The sequence below is a fragment of the Mustelus asterias genome, chromosome 7 (assembly GCF_964213995.1).
Source record: "Mustelus asterias chromosome 7, sMusAst1.hap1.1, whole genome shotgun sequence".
NCBI lineage: Eukaryota > Metazoa > Chordata > Chondrichthyes > Carcharhiniformes > Triakidae > Mustelus > Mustelus asterias.
The window spans coordinates 131,311,480-131,330,716 of NC_135807.1; the positions used below are offsets into that span (position 1 = coordinate 131,311,480).

At 49.0% G+C, this 19,237-nt stretch overlaps 1 protein-coding gene across 1 annotated transcript in view; it reads right to left on the minus strand.

Annotated features, from left to right (window-relative positions):
- The window catches only part of ctdp1 (CTD (carboxy-terminal domain, RNA polymerase II, polypeptide A) phosphatase, subunit 1), a 334,539-nt gene that overhangs the window by 288,337 nt on the left and 26,965 nt on the right, over positions 1-19,237 (minus strand). The window contains exons 2-5 of the mRNA XM_078216841.1: positions 8,962-9,045; positions 6,918-7,011; positions 6,446-6,574; positions 2,826-2,976 (exon numbers count right to left, since the gene is read on the minus strand). Coding sequence (XP_078072967.1) covers positions 2,826-2,976; positions 6,446-6,574; positions 6,918-7,011; positions 8,962-9,045 — 458 coding nt within the window. The remainder of the gene's footprint in view (positions 1-2,825; positions 2,977-6,445; positions 6,575-6,917; positions 7,012-8,961; positions 9,046-19,237) is intronic.

The following is a 19,237-nucleotide window of genomic DNA, read 5'->3' on the forward strand; positions in this document are numbered from 1 at the left end:
TGCAATGAGGACCCAAACTACTGACTATTGATCTGAGAGCGTACAGTGGTTAGCACTGCCACCTCACAGCGCCAGGGAGCCAGATTCAATTCCGGCTTTCGGACTAATAAAGAACCATGGACAATGTGCTGTAGAGACCTAGGCATTTATATTTTTATAAAACAAGATTAAGGGGGGGGGGGGGGGGGGGCACGGTGGCACAGTGGTTAGCACTGCTGCCTCACAGCGCCAGGGACCCGGGTTCAATTCCCGGCTTGGGTCACTGTCTGTGTGGAGTTTACACATTCTCCCCGTGTCTGCATTAGGTTAATTGGAGATGCTAAATTGCCTCTTAGTGTCAGGGGGATTAGGAGGGTAAATGGGTGGGATTGTGGTCGGTGCGGGCTGGATAGGCCGAATGGCCTCCTTCTGCTGTGTAGGGACTCTATGAATCTCCAAGATCAACTGCCCTCTGAAGAGAGGTTAAAAAATAATCACCAGCAACATCTTGCCTGACTATCAAGGTGCACCCTCCGCTGTAGAAAGAGTGAACATTTTAATGATGTTCCTGGGGTGTGAAAAAGGCAGCTGATAAACCTTTGCCACAATGCTGTACATCCCTCGGAAGCTACCCCCAGAAAGCTACAAATGCCCAGTTGCTGAGTATATCCAAGACTGCAATCGATATTTATTTTTTGTCACCAACGGGTATATGAGAATAGCCCAGGAAAGTGCAGTTTGGATGAATCTAATTACGTAATGAAGCAGGCTGGAGGGGTTCAGTGGCCGATTCCTTCCCTGTTTGTTATGTTGGTGAGCTGATGCGATTACCAGAAAATACACAACGGGTGGCAGAGTTGCCATGGGGTTATTCTCAACGATGTGGAGATGCCGGCGTTGGACTGGGGTAAACACACGTAAGAAGTCTCACAACACCAGGTTAAAGTCCAACAGGTTTATTTGGTAGTAAAAGCCACTAGCTTTCGGAGCGCTGCTCCTTCATCAGGTGATCAGTTCATCAGCGCTCCGAAAGCTAGTGGCTTGTGCTACCAAATAAACCTGTTGGACATTAACCTGGTGTTGAGAGACTTCTTACTGCGTTATTCTCAATGGCAGGGCTTTGCTGGAATTCAATTGTGAATCCAAATCTGCTTCTCATTCACGTCAGTGATATTCCAAGACTCGAACGAAGGAGCAATGGGAGCTCAATGTGCTCCAGAAATTCAAATATACCATCAGAAATGTGTCATGAGGATGGGCTTTTTTTAAATAAATGATTTCTAGCTTTTTTTTTTTAAACGGGGGATTTTAAAAAATAAAACAAAATTCTCTTAAGACGATGGTAAAATGCAAGCTTGTTTATTGCAGCTGCCTGGCAGGTACCCAAGTGGAATAAAACAGAACAGGTACTCAATCTTCTGGAGAGCATGGAAGACCCTGTTTCCTGGCGGCCTTACACTATGCTGAAACTTTGCAAAGGTTTCCGAGATAAAATATCAAAATGCAATTATCGAAAAACGACGACTGTAAGCGGGCATGGATTAATCAAACTCCTCTGGAATGTACAGCCAGCAGGGTACTTTAGCAAACTGTTACCAAGCAGGGAAGAGATCAGCTGTACTGAAACAGGCTGCAAAAAGCTGTTTGCCTCCTCAAAAGTATTGTGTCTGAATTTGCAAAGGAACATCCTATGAAGAAAAATATATTACAAGCTGAGATCTTTGGGAATGAAACTTGGAAATCATCCAACCACACCCAGGAAGTCAACTAAACAAAATGACCGCAAGGTGGAATCACCACAGTGAGACCAGCTAAAGGAGAACTATCGATGCACTCCTTTGTTCTAACTATCTCCTATGCCCAAAAGATCTCTGTTCATAGTAGACTTCTTCTCTCAGGATGGTTACTTTGCAAATCCAGGCACAACACTTTTGCGCATCATATAGCATTTTTAACGGCATGGTTTCAGGCAGCATTAAGATATCGCACTGCCTGCATTATGGCAAACGGGCGAGGGCTAATTGAGCATAACAATCCTAATGCCCATTTGCTGGAGCTTCCCAAATTGGCCCCTTACATGTACACCAGATTCTGTAAATCTTGTGGTTAAGGCAACTGTCACAATATGTTCCATAATCACTCTAAGAAGAGAATTAAAGTTCCTTAAACAACCAGCTGAATTGTCAGTACTCCAACATAAATAAAACCATGCTCCAGGGCAGAAGGGTGACATTGCCTCTGCCAACTCTTGCCCCAGTCTATACATACATAAACAGACTTGACAAGACACAAATCTCTGGAAGAATTTAAAGATGGGGTGCGGAATTTTCCAGCCTCCCGTGGTCAACGGACCTTTGTATGGTCCACCCCCTCCGCCCACTACGATTCCCATGTCGGGCGGAATGAGAAAACTCCCCCCCTCCCCAAGGTCTGTCTCCTTCATAAGGGTGGCACAGTGATTAGCACTGCTGTCTCACAGCGCCAGGGGCCCGGATTCGATTCCAGCCTCGGGTGACTATGTGTGTGAAGTTTGTACATTCTCCCCGTGTCTGCGTGGGTTTCCTCCGGGCTCTCCGTTTTTCTCCCACAGTCCAAAGGTGTGCGGGTTAGCTGGATTAGCCATGCTAAATTACCCCTTAGTGTCAGGGGGGACTAGCTAGGATAAAAGCGTGGAGTTATGGGGATGGGGCCTGGGTGGGATTGTGGGTCGGTGCAGACTCGATGGGCCGCATGGCCTCCTTCTGCACAGTAGGGATTCTATGATTCTGTAACTAACTTTCAGATCATAACCCAAATTCACAAACATTTCTAGAAGGGAAATCACTCAGCCACTATGTAACACGTACCTGCAATTGTGTGTGCATAAAGCCTGCTGCCAAAGGTGAACACGTGCAGCTCGTAAAGTTTTGCTATTTTTTCGAGGAATTCTTTACAGTGAGGTCGTAGCCGAGTGTGCAGCATTGGCTCTCCCCGTCCCAGCCGGAAATGGAATATTCCCTGTCGGAGATTTCAAGAAAGAGACACTTAAAAATTGCACCATTTAATTACAAAGAATTGACAAGAGCACCGTCTATTTTCCCTTAAATACAGATGTGATAGCCCAAAATGTAAGCAAAATATGCCTGAATTCTGAAATAAAAGCAGGAAATTGCTGGAAGAACTCAGCAGGTCTGGCGGCATCTGTGGAGAGAGAAACAGAATTAATGCTTCGAATCCATGTGACTCTTCAGAACTCTGAGAAGGATTCTATTGGACTCGAAACATTAACATTTCTCTCTCCACAGATGCTGCCAGACCTGCTGAGCTCTTCCAGCATTTCCGGCTTTTATTTCAGAAATTATAGCTGGTTAATTACTGATCACATATGCCATGAAATTGATTGACAGCCTTTAGAACTTCTGTCCAGCCTATAACATACAATAAGCAAAAGATTACAACATTCACTGAGAGTTTCACTGAGAGTTTCCAACGATGTTGCATTCATTACGGCACAGCTTACACCCGGTTTATTCTTAAAACCGTACGTCAAGATAAAGGCGCAACGTCAAGAGTGCAGGGAACAACAGCAACCTGCATTTATATAGCACCCTTAACACAAAGTATCCCAAGGTCGATCCCACCACAGCAGTGATGGTCAAACAGAATTTGGCATTGAAAAGCATAAGGACATATTAGCACAGGCAACACAAAGCTTGGGCCAGAGAGGTACGGTTTAAGGAGCAGTTTAAATTGAGGGACAGGTAGAGAGATTTTGGAAGTAAAATGCTCAGTGTAAGAGGCTTAGGCAGCTGGAGACACTGCCACCAATGGTGGAGTGATTAAGGCACCCACATGGAACAGAGATGGAGAATACATGTTGAAGAAATTGCAGACGCAGTATTAGCAGTTGCTGTGCTCGAGGTTCTGGATCTTGTAGATTGCAGGCAAGGTAAAAGGGTCGTGAATGAAGCCCAGTCCATCACTCATAAGTTCATAAGATATAGGAGCAGAATTAGGCCATTCAGCCCATCGAGTCTGCTCCGCCATTCGATCATGGCTGATATGCTCCTCATCTCCATTTTTCTGCCTTCTCCCCATAACCCTTCAACCCATTACCAATTAAAAATCTGTCTAACTCCTCCTTAAATTTACTCACTGTCCCAGCATCCACCGCACTTTGGGGTAGCGAATTCCACAGATTTACAACCCTTTGGGAGAAGTAGTTTCTCCTCAACTCTGTATTAAATTTGCTACCCCTCTCGTCCTAGAATGACCCACAAGAGGAAGCATCCGCTCCACGTCTATTTTATTCATACCTTTTATCATCTTGTAGACCTCAATTTGATCTCCCCTCATTCTTCTAAATTCCAAAGAGTATCGGCCTAAACTGTTCAATCTCTCTTCATACGACAAACCCCTCATCTCTGGAATCAATCTAGTGAACCTCCTCTGAACTGCCTCCAATGCCACTGCACTCAAACCAGCCTCCCATCCATTGACACTATTTACACTTCCCGCTGCCTCGGAAAAGCAGCCAGCATAATTAAGGACCCCAGGCATCCCGGACATTCTCTCTTCCACCTTCGTCCATCGGGAAAAAGATACAAAAGTCTGAAGTCATGTACCAACCAAATCAGGAACAGCTTCTTCCCTGCTGCCATCAGACTTTTGAATGGACTTACCTTGCATTAAGTTGATCTTTCTCTACACCCTAGCTATGACTGTAACACTACATTCTGAACTCTCTCCTTTTCCTCTCTATGAACGGTATGCTTTGTCTGTATAGCGCGCAAGAAACAATACTTTTCACTGTATGTTAATACATGTGACAATAATAAATCAGATTAAAAGACTGGGGAGGTGGAACTTCTATAGTTTGGAGATCCTTTGAAAGATGAGTTAGAGCAAGAGACTGTGCAACGAGTCTTGATTCCAACAAAGAACTGCCAAGGAAGAGCAGTTCACATGGTCGTAGTGACATTAATCTGAAGGACAAAACAGGTGCTAACAATAGATGGGCAAGGAATCAAAAACACAAATGTTAACTTGTATCCTGTCCATGAGGGTCAGAAGGATGCAGAAGAGACTCCCACACATGGAACGTGAGATACGGCAAACTTCCCATTCAGGGTTACAAGAAATGAAAGGGTCAAGAACGGCAAATGGCGACTTGAGGCAAAAAAATGGTCACGATCTATGGCATTAAAATAATTAAAAGACTTCCAATGCTCCATTGAGGTCAGTCAAAATGCAATGGTCACACTGCGAGAGGTAAGGCGCTCAAATGCACAGAGGATGCACAATCGCAAGAAGTTAGTGACTGCAGGGGATGAATCATCGGCAAAAGAGTAGATAGAGGTACATCATGAGTGGTAGAGGTCAGAGATAAGAAGGAATAGCTGGAATGAGGACAGCATCATAATCAGATGCTTACAACACAGAAGGCGGCCATCTTTGATTTGGCTCTCTGATGATGCAATTCACATAGTGCCGCTCTCCCGCCTTTTCCTCACACCCTGCACATTCTTCCTCTTTAGTTATTAATCCAATTCCCTCTTCACTACCTCGGTTGAACATGCTTCCACCACACGCTCAGACAATGAATTCCAGATCCCAACCACTTGCTACTTGAAAGCATCCTTGAAGGAAAACAGAATTACATCTTGTTCTTCCTTAGTGAATCTCTGACAGTCAGAGAAAGTGGGATATGTTTGGCGCCACCGTGGCATAGGGATCCTTGGGTGTCTATGTGGAGTTTGCACGTTCTCTCCGTGTCTCCGTGGGTTTCCTCCGGGTGCTCCGGTTCCCTCCCACACTTCAAAAATGTGCAGGTCAGGTGGATTGGCCATGCTAAATTGTCCCGTAGTGTCCAAAAATGTGCAGGTTAGGTGGATTGGCCATGCTAAATTGTCCCGTAGTGTCCAGGGATGTGCAGGTTAGGTGGATTGGCCATGCTAAATTGTCCCGTAGTGTCCAAAGATGTGCAGGTTGGGTGGATTGGTCTTGCTAACTTGCCCCTTAGTGTCCAGGGATGTGTAGGTTAGGTGGATTGGCCATGCTAAATTGCCGCTTGGTGTCCCAAAGATGTGTAGGTTAGGTGGATTGGCCATGCTAAATTGCCATTTAGTGTCCGGAGATGCGTAGGTTAGGCAAATTGGCCTTGCTAAGTTGCCCCTTGGTGTCCAGAGATGTGTGTGTTAGGTGGATCGGCCATGGTAAATTGTCCATAAAGATGTGTAGGTTAGATAGATTAGCCATGGTAAATTTGTGGGGTTATAGAGGTAGGGGAGGTGGGGGGGCCTTGGATAAGATGCTCTTTCGGAGAGATGGCGTAGGCTCGATGGGCTGAATGGCCTCCTCCTGTGGCACTGCAGAGACTCCATAGTTTTATCCGGTTGCTGGAACAAGCTGCAAACTCACAGCGCCACCTCAAGGGCAAAGATGCTGTTCAACTACAGATTTCAACAGGTTATTACCAGGACCTTACCTTATTGGACATCTTTTGGCACAACTGTTCTGTCGTGTGGATTAAAGTCTGATCCAGATCCACCATCAAGACTAATTTTCTGTTTTTATGTAACCACTGCTGATCTTCCCGACCCAACTGTTCAGCTTGCTGTCCGGTGGAGATATGGGGCAAATGACATGTAAAAGGAAGAGAAAGAACATCAGCAATTTTTTAAAAAGCATGCATACTGTATATAGGTCGTTTGACAGCACAGAGTTGCTGAAAAAAAGAGACAAGCTGTCAAAGTTTTTCATCTTGCACTCATCAGGACAGGCGCAAGAATGCCAAATTTCAAAGGGAGCAACAATTTATACTACATGAGAAAAGGGTGCCGCTTGGTTCGCAAGTTGACTGTGATTGACTGAGTCGGGGGAGGGGGCCACGGGGGAGGGAGCCGCGGGGGCACACAATTGAGTACAAGCTGGATCTTCTTCATTCCCTGAGCGTTTACCTCAGAGCTGACCATCAGCTCAGGAACACTGTGAACCATCGAAACTGTGGCTGTGGATAGTGGCACCATCTGCTTCCCATTCTTCTTCTGTAATCTGGAAAAGGAAATTTGGAACAATGGATTGAACCCTGTAAACACCAAACTGGCCTTATACCAGTTTGAAAGTAAACAATACAGTTTCCATCCCGACTTTCTCTAACTTCTTCTGGAGCAGTTCATGTTGTGCAATCCCAGAGTTCTGGTAGTTTCCAGGGACTTTCCTCAAGTTGAATTTATAAAAACATTGATCGCCAGCAGATTATTTCCCAATCCAGGATGGAGGAATATCAAACCAAGGCCAACCCTGATTCTTCCCTCCCCCACTCCTCAAGGACATGTCGGCCCAGAAGCTCCGGGCAGTGGGAATGACGGTCAGATTGCCGCTGCCTTTGAAAGCTTTCCCAATCTGACACAGACGCTACAGTGCATTTCTTTAACGATTATCCAAACAGGCTGTCAGAGAAATGCACAACACCACTCGCCAGGGAATAGAGTCCGGGAGAGAATGGGCGCTCCCACTTTGCATGGCACTGGCTATTTATGGATCCAGTGTGAATGTGAGCGAGTGGGTAGGGGGGTGAGCAAGGGGGGTGTTGTGGGGTGAGCGAGTGGGGTGTGCGAGGGGGTGGAGGGGTGAGTGAGGGGGTGGAGGACTGAGCGAGGGAGTGGGGGGAGTGAGCAAGGGACTGGGGGGAGTGAGCGAGTGGATGGGTGTGGTGGTGGGGGGTGGGGGGGGGCGGTGAGCGAGTGCCTGAGAGGGTGAGTGAGTGCAGGCAACCATTCTTATACTCCCTGCTTAAAGAAGTTTCTTCCTTTTGGATTTATTAGTGTGGACCTTACATTGATGACCACTCGCCCACAAATGGAAGTATTTTCTCCTCAGCAATCCAGCCAGTCTCTTTGTTTAAATTAAAGATCTCTATCACCTCTCAGTCTTCTCCTTTCTGAAGAAACGGGCCTGTGCCTGCTCAGTCTTCCCTCATATTTACAGCATCTCGGTTCAAATAGCATCTTTGTAAATCTTTTTAGTCCCTTCTCCAGCGCAATCGTCACCACTGTTGTGATTATGGGACGGTGCACAGTGCTCCAAATGAGAACAGACAAGTTTAGCATAACTTCAAATGTTTTCATAGAATCCCTACGGTGCAGAAGGAGGCCAATCGGCCCATCGAGTCCTCACCGACGGTCCTACCTCGTAACCCCACATATTTTTCCCACTAATCCCCCGAACCTACACACCCTGGACTCGAAGGGGCAATTTAGCATGGCCAATCAACTCTTTGTTCCTCTACCTGTCCAGGCGCACACTCACTATCGAAGCAATATGTACCTCCCATATAACTTCCGATCCAAATATACCACCACACACTATAGCCATAGTGTAATTAATTTTCCAATGAAATTCTTGTTCTGTAAAATGTATTAATGTTTTCATGCGTCCTCATAGAACCCCTACAGTACAGAAGGAGGCCATTCGAACCATAGACTCTGCACCGAACACAATCCCACACAGGCGCTGTTCCCATAACCCCACATATTTACCCTGCTAATCTCCTGACACTAAGGGACAATTTAGCATGGTCAACCAACCTAACCTCGCACTGTGGGAGGAAACCAGAGCACCCGGAGGAAACCCACACAGACACGGGGAGAATGTGCAGACTCCACACAGACAGTGACCCGAGGCCAGAATTGAACCCGGGTACCCCGTGCTGAGAGGCAGCAGTGATAACCACCTTTGCATTAACTGCACCCCACCAATGTGCTGTTGTCCACTCGATATTTCCCTCCCTAAAAACGATGCAATAACATCTGCAAGAAACGTTGAAGTGTTTCAGTGAATTGATTAAGGAAATTACCTGAGCAAAGGTTAAGTACGAACCGCAAGATGGGACAGGCGACTCGGAAAACAGCACATTCGGACACTGGGCTTGTTACTGCACTCCATCTGCCATCTTCAATTAAAAGGTGAGTAGGCAAAGAAAAAACATAGAAAAGAACTTACTGTGTCAGGTCCTGACCACAGGCCGCACAGAGGCCTTTCATAACAATGGGGTGGCTGCATCCCTCGAGTCGTATCAATACGCTTCTGCACAGAATTAAATGGAGAAAAATTAGCAAGCGCGCAAAGGATTAAACTGAAACACAACTGCAACTGAGACTGGATTTATTTTTTCATGGGATGTAGGCATCACTGACAAGACCAGCATCTGTTGCACATCCCTAATTGCCCTTGAGCGGAGTGGCAGATTCACTGCAGAGGGGGCAACAAGGCAGCCACATTGCTGTGGCTCTGGAGTCACGTGTAGGCCAGACCAGGTAAGGACGGCAGATTTCCTTCCCTAAAGGATATTAGTGAAACAGATGGGTTTAATGTAAGCCTACTTGTGACACTAATAAATAAACTTTAAACTTAAACAGGGGACAAAGCAGGTAGACGGAATTAAGATAAAGAATCCAAATATGATCAAACTGACGAACAAGCTTGAGGGGCTGAATGGTCTCTTTCGAAAGACGTGCTGGTTAGGTGCATTGGCCATGCTAAATTGTCCCTCAGTGTACCCGAACAGGCGCCGGTTGTTTAAAAAAAAACACAATTCCACCCAGGCCCTATCCTTATAACCCCATGCATTTACCCTAGCTAGTCCCCCTGACACTAAGGGGCAATTTAGCATGGCCAATCCACCTAACCCGCACAGCTTTGGACTGTGGGAGGAAACCGAAGCACTCGGAGGAAACCCACGCAGACACGGGGAGAACGCGCTAACTCCACACAGTCACCTGAGACCTGAATCAGGGAGAGAAGAGATAGAGGAGGAGGAGGAGGAGTGGGTGGGTGGGAGCGGAGCTGGGGCCTGCCTGAAATGGACTCTAAATAAACTTTAGCTTGCTTTGCTGTAAAATAGATTGTTGCAAGTCATACTGTCATACTAATACCGTTGTTGTTAGCATATCTTCACACTCGCGCTGTTTTTTGTACCCTTTGGGGAATAGGAGGGAGAAGTGGGGGAAGGATTGCCGAGCTGTTTATCAGACCGTTGGACCACGTTATCAATGTTCCTTCCATCGCCAACAAGTCCTGGCATTTGGACTCAAACCGGAGCTTCAGGTCCAGAGATAGGGGGCGCTACCCTTTAGCCCCAAGAGCTATATCTACTTTCTGTGGTAGTGAATTCCACACATTCACCACCCTCTGGGTGAAGAAATTTCTCCTCACCTCAGTTCTAAAAGGTTTACCCCTTATCCTCAAATTATGGAGGTGAATGGGATCAAAGGTTATGGGGAGAAAGCAGGATTAGGCTATTGAGTTGGACAATCAGCCATGATCGTGATGAATGGCGGAGCAGGCTCGAAGGGCCGACTGGCCTCCTCCTGCTCCTTTCTATGTTTCTATGACCCCTAGTCCTGGACTCCCCCACCATCGGGAACATTCTTTCTGAATCTACCCTGTCTAACCCTGTTAGAATTTTACAAGTTTCTATGACATCCCCTCTCACTCTTCTGAACTCCAGTGAATATAATCCTAACTGACTTAGTGTCTCCTCATATGACAGACCTGCCACCCCAGGAATCAGCCTTTGCTGCACTCCCTCTATAGCAAGGACATCCTTCCTCAGATAAGGACACCAAAACCAAACACAATACTCCAGGTAAACAGTACCACCTCATCAGCGGTTCCCTAAGTGTATCCAGATGCTAGCGGGTTGTACAGATATACAGATCGGTGACATAACATATAAACTGAGATCCTTACACATCTGTGGGATGATGGTACTAGCGGATGTGAAGGAGAATTCTTTTTAAAAACAACTAGCAACATTAGATAAACTCACTCTCACTGGAGAAATGTTTATAACTGCCAATTGTTAATGGTATCTTAATTATACCGTTTTAGATACACATTGGAGGACATTGATTAATTAAGCCCTCTGAGCACATATAGACAGGGGATAACTGGTACACTGGGGCTGGGAGGAGAGCCAGGAAACTGAACAAGGTCAATAAACTCTCTTAGTAAAGAAAGGCTCTGTGTCGAATATATAGAGTGCATTAGGGATAGTTTCCTAGAGCAACTTGGCACCACATTTACAAACCTCCACTCCCTCCACCACCGGGGGCGGCATGGTGGCACAGTGGTTGACACAGCGCCATGGACCCAGGTTCGATTCCCAGCTTGGGTCACTGTCTGTGTGGAGTTTGCACGTTCTCCCTGTGTCTGCGTGGGTTTCCTTCGGGTGCCCCGGTTTCCTCCCACAGTCCGAAAGACGTGTTGGTTAGGGTGCATTGGCCATGCTAAATTCTCCCTCAGTGTATCCGAACAGGCGCCGGAGTGTGGCAACTAGGGGATTTTCACAGTAACTTCATTACAGTGTGAATGTAAGCCTACTTGTGACTAATAAATGGACTTTAACTTTGACACTCAGTAGTAGCAGTGTGTATTATCTACAAGATGTACTGCAGCAAGTCATCAAAGATCCTTAGACAGCACCTTCCAAACCCACGACCACTTCCATCTAGAAGGACAAGGGCAGCAGATACATGGGAACACCAGCACCTGCAAAGTTCCCCTCCAAGCCACTCACCATCCTGACTTGGAAATATATCACCGTTCCTTCCCTGTCGCTGGGTCAAAATCCTGGAATTCCCTCCCTAACAGCATTGTGGGTCCACCCACAGCACATGGACGGCAGTGTTTCAAGATGGCAGCTCACCACCACCTTCTCAAGTGCAACTAGGGATGGGCAATAAATGTTGTAAGAAGTCTCACAACACCAGGTTAAAGTCCAACAGGTCTATTTGGTAGCAAAAGCCACTAGTTTTCGGAGCGCTGCTCCTTCGTCAGGTAAGTGGGAGTTCTGTTCACAAACAGGGCATATAAAGACACAAACTCAATTTACTTTTACTCTTTATATGCCCTGTTTGCGAACAGAACTCCCACTTACCTGACGAAGGAGCAGCGCTCCAAAAGCTAGTGGCTTTTGCTACCAAATAAACCTGTTGGACTTTAACCTGGTGTTGTGAGACTTCTTACTGTGTTTACCCCAGTCCAATGCTGGCATCTCCACACAATAAATGTTGGCCAGCCAGTGACACCCATGTCCCACGAATGAGTTTTAAAAAATTGTCACGGTGCCAACTGGGGAACAGGCCACCTTGGATCTGGTCATAGGCAATGAGGCAGGTTTAATAAATGACCTCAGACTCAAAGATCTCCTGGGAAGTAGTGATCATAACATGATAGAATTAAATATTCAGAGGGAAAAACCTGAGTCGGAAACAACCGTATTGAATTTAAATTAAGGGAATTGCATGAAATGAGGATAGATTAGCTAAAGTGGACTGGGTGGATAGATTAGCAAGAAACACAGTAAGCAAGCAGTGGCAGGCATTTAAAGGAGGCAATTCATGACTCTTAGCAAAAATATATCCCAGTAAGGAGGAAAGATTCTAAGAAAGGGATAAACCAACCATGGCTAACCAAAGAAGTTGAGGAGAGTGTTAAGTTAAAAGAAAAAGCATCAATGGGATAAATTCAGAATCTGGTAAAGGAGAACTAAAATGATAATGAGAGAGAAAATAACTACAAGGACAAACTAGCGAGGAATATCAATAACAATAAGAACTTTGTTAAAAATATAAAAAGGAAGAGAGAGATCAAAGTGGCCCCTTAGAAAATGAATCTGGACAGATAGTTAAGTATTTATTAGTCACAAGTATCTTTACATTAACACTGCAATGAAGTTACTATGAAAATCTCCCAGTCGCCACACTCCGGCGCCTGTTCGGGTACACTGAGGGAGAATTTAGCACGGCCAATGCACCTAATCAGCATGTCTTTCAGACCGTGGGAGAAAACCGGAGCACCCGGAGGAAACCCACCCAGACAATGTGCAGACTCCACATGTACAGTGACCCAAGCTGGGAATTGAACCCAGGTCCTTGACGCTGTGAGGCAGCAGTGCTAACCACTGTGCCACCGTGTTGTTTTTTTTGGGGAACATGGAAATGGCAGAGGAGCTGAACAGATATTTGGCAGCAGTCTTTATGGTGGAAGATACTTCAAATGTCCCATTAATACTAAATAATATGGGGGAGGGGAGTACCTTTACCATCACTAGAGAAGTAGTATTAGATAAACTAATGGGCCGAGGAACTGCGCGCTGCAGTAAAATAAAAGCACCACTGAGGCGGAGGCAAATCACACAATACCTTCAAGATCAAAGCAGAGGAGAGCCCAGAAATCACGAGGAAATTATTCGAACACATCCGGAGCAGGAGGAGTAGGCCACTCAGCCCCTCGGGCCTGCTCCACCATTCAATAAGATCATGGCTGGTTGATTTAGAGTCAGAGGGGTTTACAGCATGGAAACAGGCCCTTCGGCCCAACTTGTCCATGCTGCTCTTTTTTTAAAAACCCCAAAGCTAATCCCAATTGCCCACATTTGGCCCATATCCCTCTGTACCCATCTTAACTGTCTAAATGCTTTTTAAAAGATAAAATTGTACCTGCTTCTACTACTACCTCTGGCAGCTTGTTCCAGACACTCACCACCCTCTGTGTGAAAAAATTGCCCCTCTGGACACTTTTGTATCTCTCCCCTTAAACCTATGCCCTCCAGGTTTAGACTCCCCTATCTTTGGGAAAAGATGTTGACTATCTAGCTGATCTGTGCCCCTCATTATTTTATAGACCTCTATAAGATCACCCCTAAGCCTCCTACGCCCCAGGGAAAAAAGTCCCAGTCTATCCAGTCTCTCCTTATAACTCAAACCATCAAGTCCCATTAGCATCCTAGTAAATCTTTTCTGCACTCTTTCTAGTTTAATAATATCCTTTCTATAATGTGACCAGAACTGTACACAGTATTCCAAGTGTGGCCTCACCAATGTCTTGTACAACTTCAACAAGACATTCCAACTCCTGTATTCAATGTTCTGACCGATGAAACGAAGCATGCTGAATGCCTCCTTCACCACTCTGTCCACCTGTGACTCCACTTTCAAGGAGCTATGAACATGTACCCCTCGATCTCTTTGTTCTGTAACTCTCCCCAACGCCCTACCATTAACTGAGTAAGTCCTGCCCTGGTTCAATCTACCAAAATGCATCACCTCGCATTTGTCTAAATTAAACTCCATCTGCGATTCGTCAGCCCACTGGCCCAATTGATCAAGATCCCGTTGCAATCCGAGGTAACCTTCTTCACTGTCCACTATGCCACCAATCTTGGTGTCAACTGCAAACTTACTAACCATGCCTCCTATATTGTCATCCAAATCATTAATATAAATGACAATTAACAGTGAACCCAGCACTGATCCCTGAGGCACACCACTGGTCACAGGCCTCCAGTTTGAAAAACAACCCTCTACAACCACCCTCTGGCTTCTGTCAAGAAGCCAATTTTGTATCCATTTCGCTACCTCACCCTGGATCCCGTGAGATTTAACCTTATGCAACAACCTACCATTTGCAGGAAGGCAAACTACAGGGCCTTGGTGGGACCACACCTGGAGTACTGTGTGCAGTTTTGGTCTCCTTATCTAGGAAAGGATACACTTGCCATAGAGGGAGTGCAGCGAAGGTTCACCAGACTGATTCCTGGGATGGCAGCATTGTTGTACAAGGAAAGATTAGGTTGACTGCGCCTGTATTCAATGGAATCTCATTGAAACATTTAGAATTCTGATAGGGCTGGACAGATGCGGGGTTGCTCATAGAATCCCTACAGTGCAGAATCCCTACTCGGCCCATCGAGTCTGCACCGACCACAATCCCACCCAGGCCCTTTTCCCATAACTCCACATATTTACCCTCCTAATCCCCTGTCACTAGGGTCAATTTATCATGGCCAATCAACCTAACCTACACATCTTTGGACTGTGGGAGGAAACCGGAGCACCCGGAGGAAACCCACACAGACACGGGGAGAACGTGCAGACTCTGCACAGTCAGTGACCCAAGCTGAGAATTGAATCCAGGTCCCTAGCGCTGTGAGGCAGCTGTGCCAACCACTGTGCCACCCCGTGTTATTTCCTCTGGCTGGGGGAGGTCTAGAAGAAGGGGGGGGGGTCACAGTTTCAGGACACAGGGCAGGCCATTTAGCACTAAGATGATGAGAAAGTTCTTCACTCCAGAGTGGGGTGAACCTGTGGAATTCTCAACCACAGAAGGCTGCGGAGGCTGATATATTTAAGAAGGGACCAGATAGATTTCTAGGGTGGGATTGCTCGCACTCCCCCTGTGGTGTGCTTTGCGGCATGGAGGCAGCCCGCCATTGGCACCGTCAACGAGGTTTCCCATCATTTGCACACTTCGCCACCAAGGAACCTGTGACGGGGGGCCAGCGTTGGTGCGATTTTAAACAGTAATAGGGCAGTGGTTAGCATTGCTGCCCCACAGCGCCAGGGACCCGGGTTCAATTCCCGGCTTGGGTCACTGTCTGTGTGGAGTTTGCACATTCTCCCAGTGTCTGTGTGGGTTTCCTCCGGGTGCTCCGGTTTCCTCCCACACTCCAAAGATGTGCGGGTTACGTTGATTGGCCACGTGAAATTGCCCCTTGGTGTCGAGGGGTTAGCAGAGTACATAGGTGGGGTTGCAGGGATTGCTGTCGATGCAGGTTTGATGGGCCGAATGGTCTCCTTCTGCACTGTAGCGATTCCATGATTCATTCTAATAAGTGGCTTTAAAAGAAAAATCAGGAAATTGCATATGGGGTACATTAATTGTTTATCATTGAACACTCTGACCTAGTTACAAAGCCAGTTAAACTGCCTCTCAACTTGGTAGAGTCATGAAATTATTCAATACCGACAAAGCATTTGGACCAGCCAAATGGATAGAATCCCCTGGGTAAAGCAAGACTGCGGCCAGGATTTTAAAGGGCTTTTTAGACATTCTGCTGAATGGCGAATGCAATCATAACAATCAAGGGTCTGAATGAAGGAGTCTGCTTCTAAGCCGGCAGAGGCTACTTGCTGAATCCATTCACCTCTGACTGAAGCTCCAATCCCCTCTCGGAGGGTTCATCGACTCAAAATCCCGACAGTGCAGGAGGAGGCCATTCAGCCCATCGAGTCTGCACCGACCACAATCCCACCCAGGCCCCATTCCCATAACCCTGCTAATCGCCCTGACACTAAGGGGCAATTTTAGCATGGCCAACCCACCTAACCCACACATTTTTGGACTGTTTGAGGAAACCGGAGCACCCGGAGGAAACCCACGCAGACACGGGGAGAACGTGCAGACTCCACACAGATATGAAGGAGCTCTGACGAAGGGTCATCCTGACTCAAAACGTTGGCTCTATTCTCTCTCCACATATGCTGTCAGACCTGCTGAGATTTTCCAACATTTTCTGTTCTTGCTCGTGATCGAGTTCAATAGCTTTAGACTGTGACCTTTCCCCTCCATCTTTAGCCTTTGTTTTATATCCTCTACCTACTTTTGCACCGAAGCAAAAGCCCTCCTTTCCCCTCCCATTGGGCCTTCTGTCACTTGCTCCTATGTTTTCCTCGGTGGCACAGTGGTTAGCACTGCTGCCTCACAGCACCAGGGACTCGGGTTCGATTCCTGGCTTGGGTCGCTCTCTATGCAGAGTCTGCACGTTCTCCCCGTGTCTGCGTGGGTTTCCTCCGGGTGCTCCGGTTTCCTCCCACAGTTGGAAAGACTTGCTGGTTAGGTTGATTGGCCGTGCTAAATTAACCCTAGTGTCAGAGGGATTAGTAGGGTAAATATGTGGAGTTACGGGGATAGCGGCTGGGTGGGATTGTGGTCGGTGCAGACCTATCATAGAATCATAGAATCCCGACAGTGCAGAAAGAGGCCATTTGGCCCATCGAGTCTGCACCGCCCACCCAGGCACTACCCCCATATCCCTACATATTTACCCGCTAATCCCTCTAACCTACGCATCTCAGGACACTAAGGGGCAATTTTAGCATGGCCAATCAACCTAACCCGCACATCTTTGGACTGTGGGAGGAAACCGGAGCACCCGGAGGAAACCCACGCAGACACGAGGAGAATGTGCAAACTCCACACAGACGGTGACCCAAGCCGGGAATCGAACCCAGGTCCCTGGCGCTGTGAAGCAGCAGTGCTAACCACTGTGCTACCGTGCCACCCAATGGGCTTGCTGGGCCGAATGGCCTCCTTCTGCACTGTAGGGCTTCTATGATTCTACGAACATACTACAGAATGTGGCGACTGGGGGATTTTCACAGATACTTCACTGCAGTGTTAATGTAAGCCTACTTGGTAACATTAATAAATAAACTTCAAACTTTGTTGCAAGCGCTCCCAGCTCACACGAATCACTGTTCCAGCTGTTGCACACCTCCTTATTTGTAGTCATATTTTTTTCCCCTCTCTATAATTCTGAAGAAGGATCGTGCGATCTCGAAACACAAACTCTGCTTTCTCTCCCCACAGATACTGCCGCAGCTGCTGAGGTTTCCCATTCCAGCATCCGCCGTATTTTGCTATGTTAAAGAGAGTTTATCCGGTCACTGTTGCTTTGCAGGAGCTTTGGTCGTCGTGACTGCACTTCAGAAGTAATTCACTCTCTTGTCGAAGGGGAAGCCAGATACGGCTGAGGAAGGGAAGGAAAAGTAGGAAATGCTGACCGGATCAGATGAAGAGGGCTGGGAGACGGTTGGAGAGGGTCCACAGGAGGTTCACTATCCCGGGAATGAAAAGGTTGACGGATGAGGAGCGTTTGAGGACTCTGGGTCTGTACTCGGTGGAGTTTAGAAGGAAAAAGGTGGCCTCCCAAGGGACACCTGACTTCTTTAATAGATCAAAACCCTGTCTGAAGAGCGAACAAAAAGAAGCTTCCAGATTGATGCTGTATCAATGCCCTCAGCTCAAACAAATTCCAAAGGGCAATTCCAAATTGAATGGGTCACTCAATCACAAAGACAGCAGCTGTTTCAATCTCTCGGGGCATCAAACAACAACACAGGGTGATTGGAATAAAGAGACATCACATTTCGTTTGAAAAAAATACTTTAAACTTGAGGAAGTCACACCAGTTTGGCTGTCTGCTGTGAAACCAGGAGACACTACTTGGGGAAGAGGGGGAAACGAACGAGGCGCGGGGGGAACGGGGGAGCAGCGTGAGTGATGGGGGGGCGAGCTGGAGGGCGGCGAGAGAGAGCGACAGGGTGGGGGGAGGAGCGAGAGGGCGGGGGGAGCGAGAGGGCGGGGGGAGCGAGAGGGCGGGGGGAGCGAGAGGGCGGGGGGAGCGAGAGGGCGGGGGGAGCGAGAGGGCGGGGGGAGCGAGAGGGCGGGGGGAGCGAGAGGGCGGGGGAGCGAGAGGGCGGGGGGAGCGAGAGGGCGGGGGGAGCGAGAGGGCGGGGGGGAACGAGAGGTCGGGGGGGAGCAAGAGGGGGGAGCGAGACGGCGGGGGGAGCGAGAGGAACGAGAGGGCGGGGGGAACGAGACTGCGGGGGGGAGCGGGGGGAACGGGAGCGAGAGGGCGGGGGGAGCGAGAGGGCGGGGGGAACGAGAGCGAGAGGGGAGCAAGAGGGCGGGGGAGAGCGAGAGGGCGTGGGGGGAGGGAGGGGGCACGCGCGTTGGGGGGGGAGGGAGGGGGCACGCGCGTTGGGGGGGGGAGAGAGGGGGCACGCGCGTTGGAGGGGGGGGAGAGAGGGGGCACGCGCGTTGGGGGGGGCTCGCGCGTGGGGGGGGGGTGGGGGGAGGGAGGGGGCTCGCGGGGGGGGGGGGGGGGAGGGAGGGGGCTCGCGGGGGGGGGAGGGGCTCGCGCGTGGGTGGGGGGGAGGGGGCTCGCGCGTGGGTGGGGGGGAGGGGGCTCGCGCGTGGGTGGGGGGGAGGGGGCTCGCGCGTGGGTGAGGGGGAGGGGGCTCGCGCGTGGGTGGGGGGGGGGGAGGGGGCTCGCGCGTGGGTGGGGGGGGGAGGGGGCTCGCGCGTGGGTGGGGGGGAGGGGGCTCGCGCGTGGGTGGGGGGGGGAGGGGGCTCGCGCGTGGGTGGGGGGGGGAGGGGGCTCGCGCGTGGGTGGGGGGGGGAGGGGGCTCGCGCGTGGGTGGGGGGGGGAGGGGGCTCGCGCGTGGGTGGGGGGGGGGGGGGGGGGGGGGGCTCGCGCGTGGGTGGGGGGGGAGGGGGCTCGCGCGTGGGTGGGGGGGGAGGGGGCTCGCGCGTGGGTGGGGGGGGAGGGGGCTCGCGCGTGGGTGGGGGGGAGGGGGCTCGCGCGTGGGTGGGGGGGAGGGGGCTCGCGCGTGGGTGGGGGGGGAGGGGGCTCGCGCGTGGTTGGGGG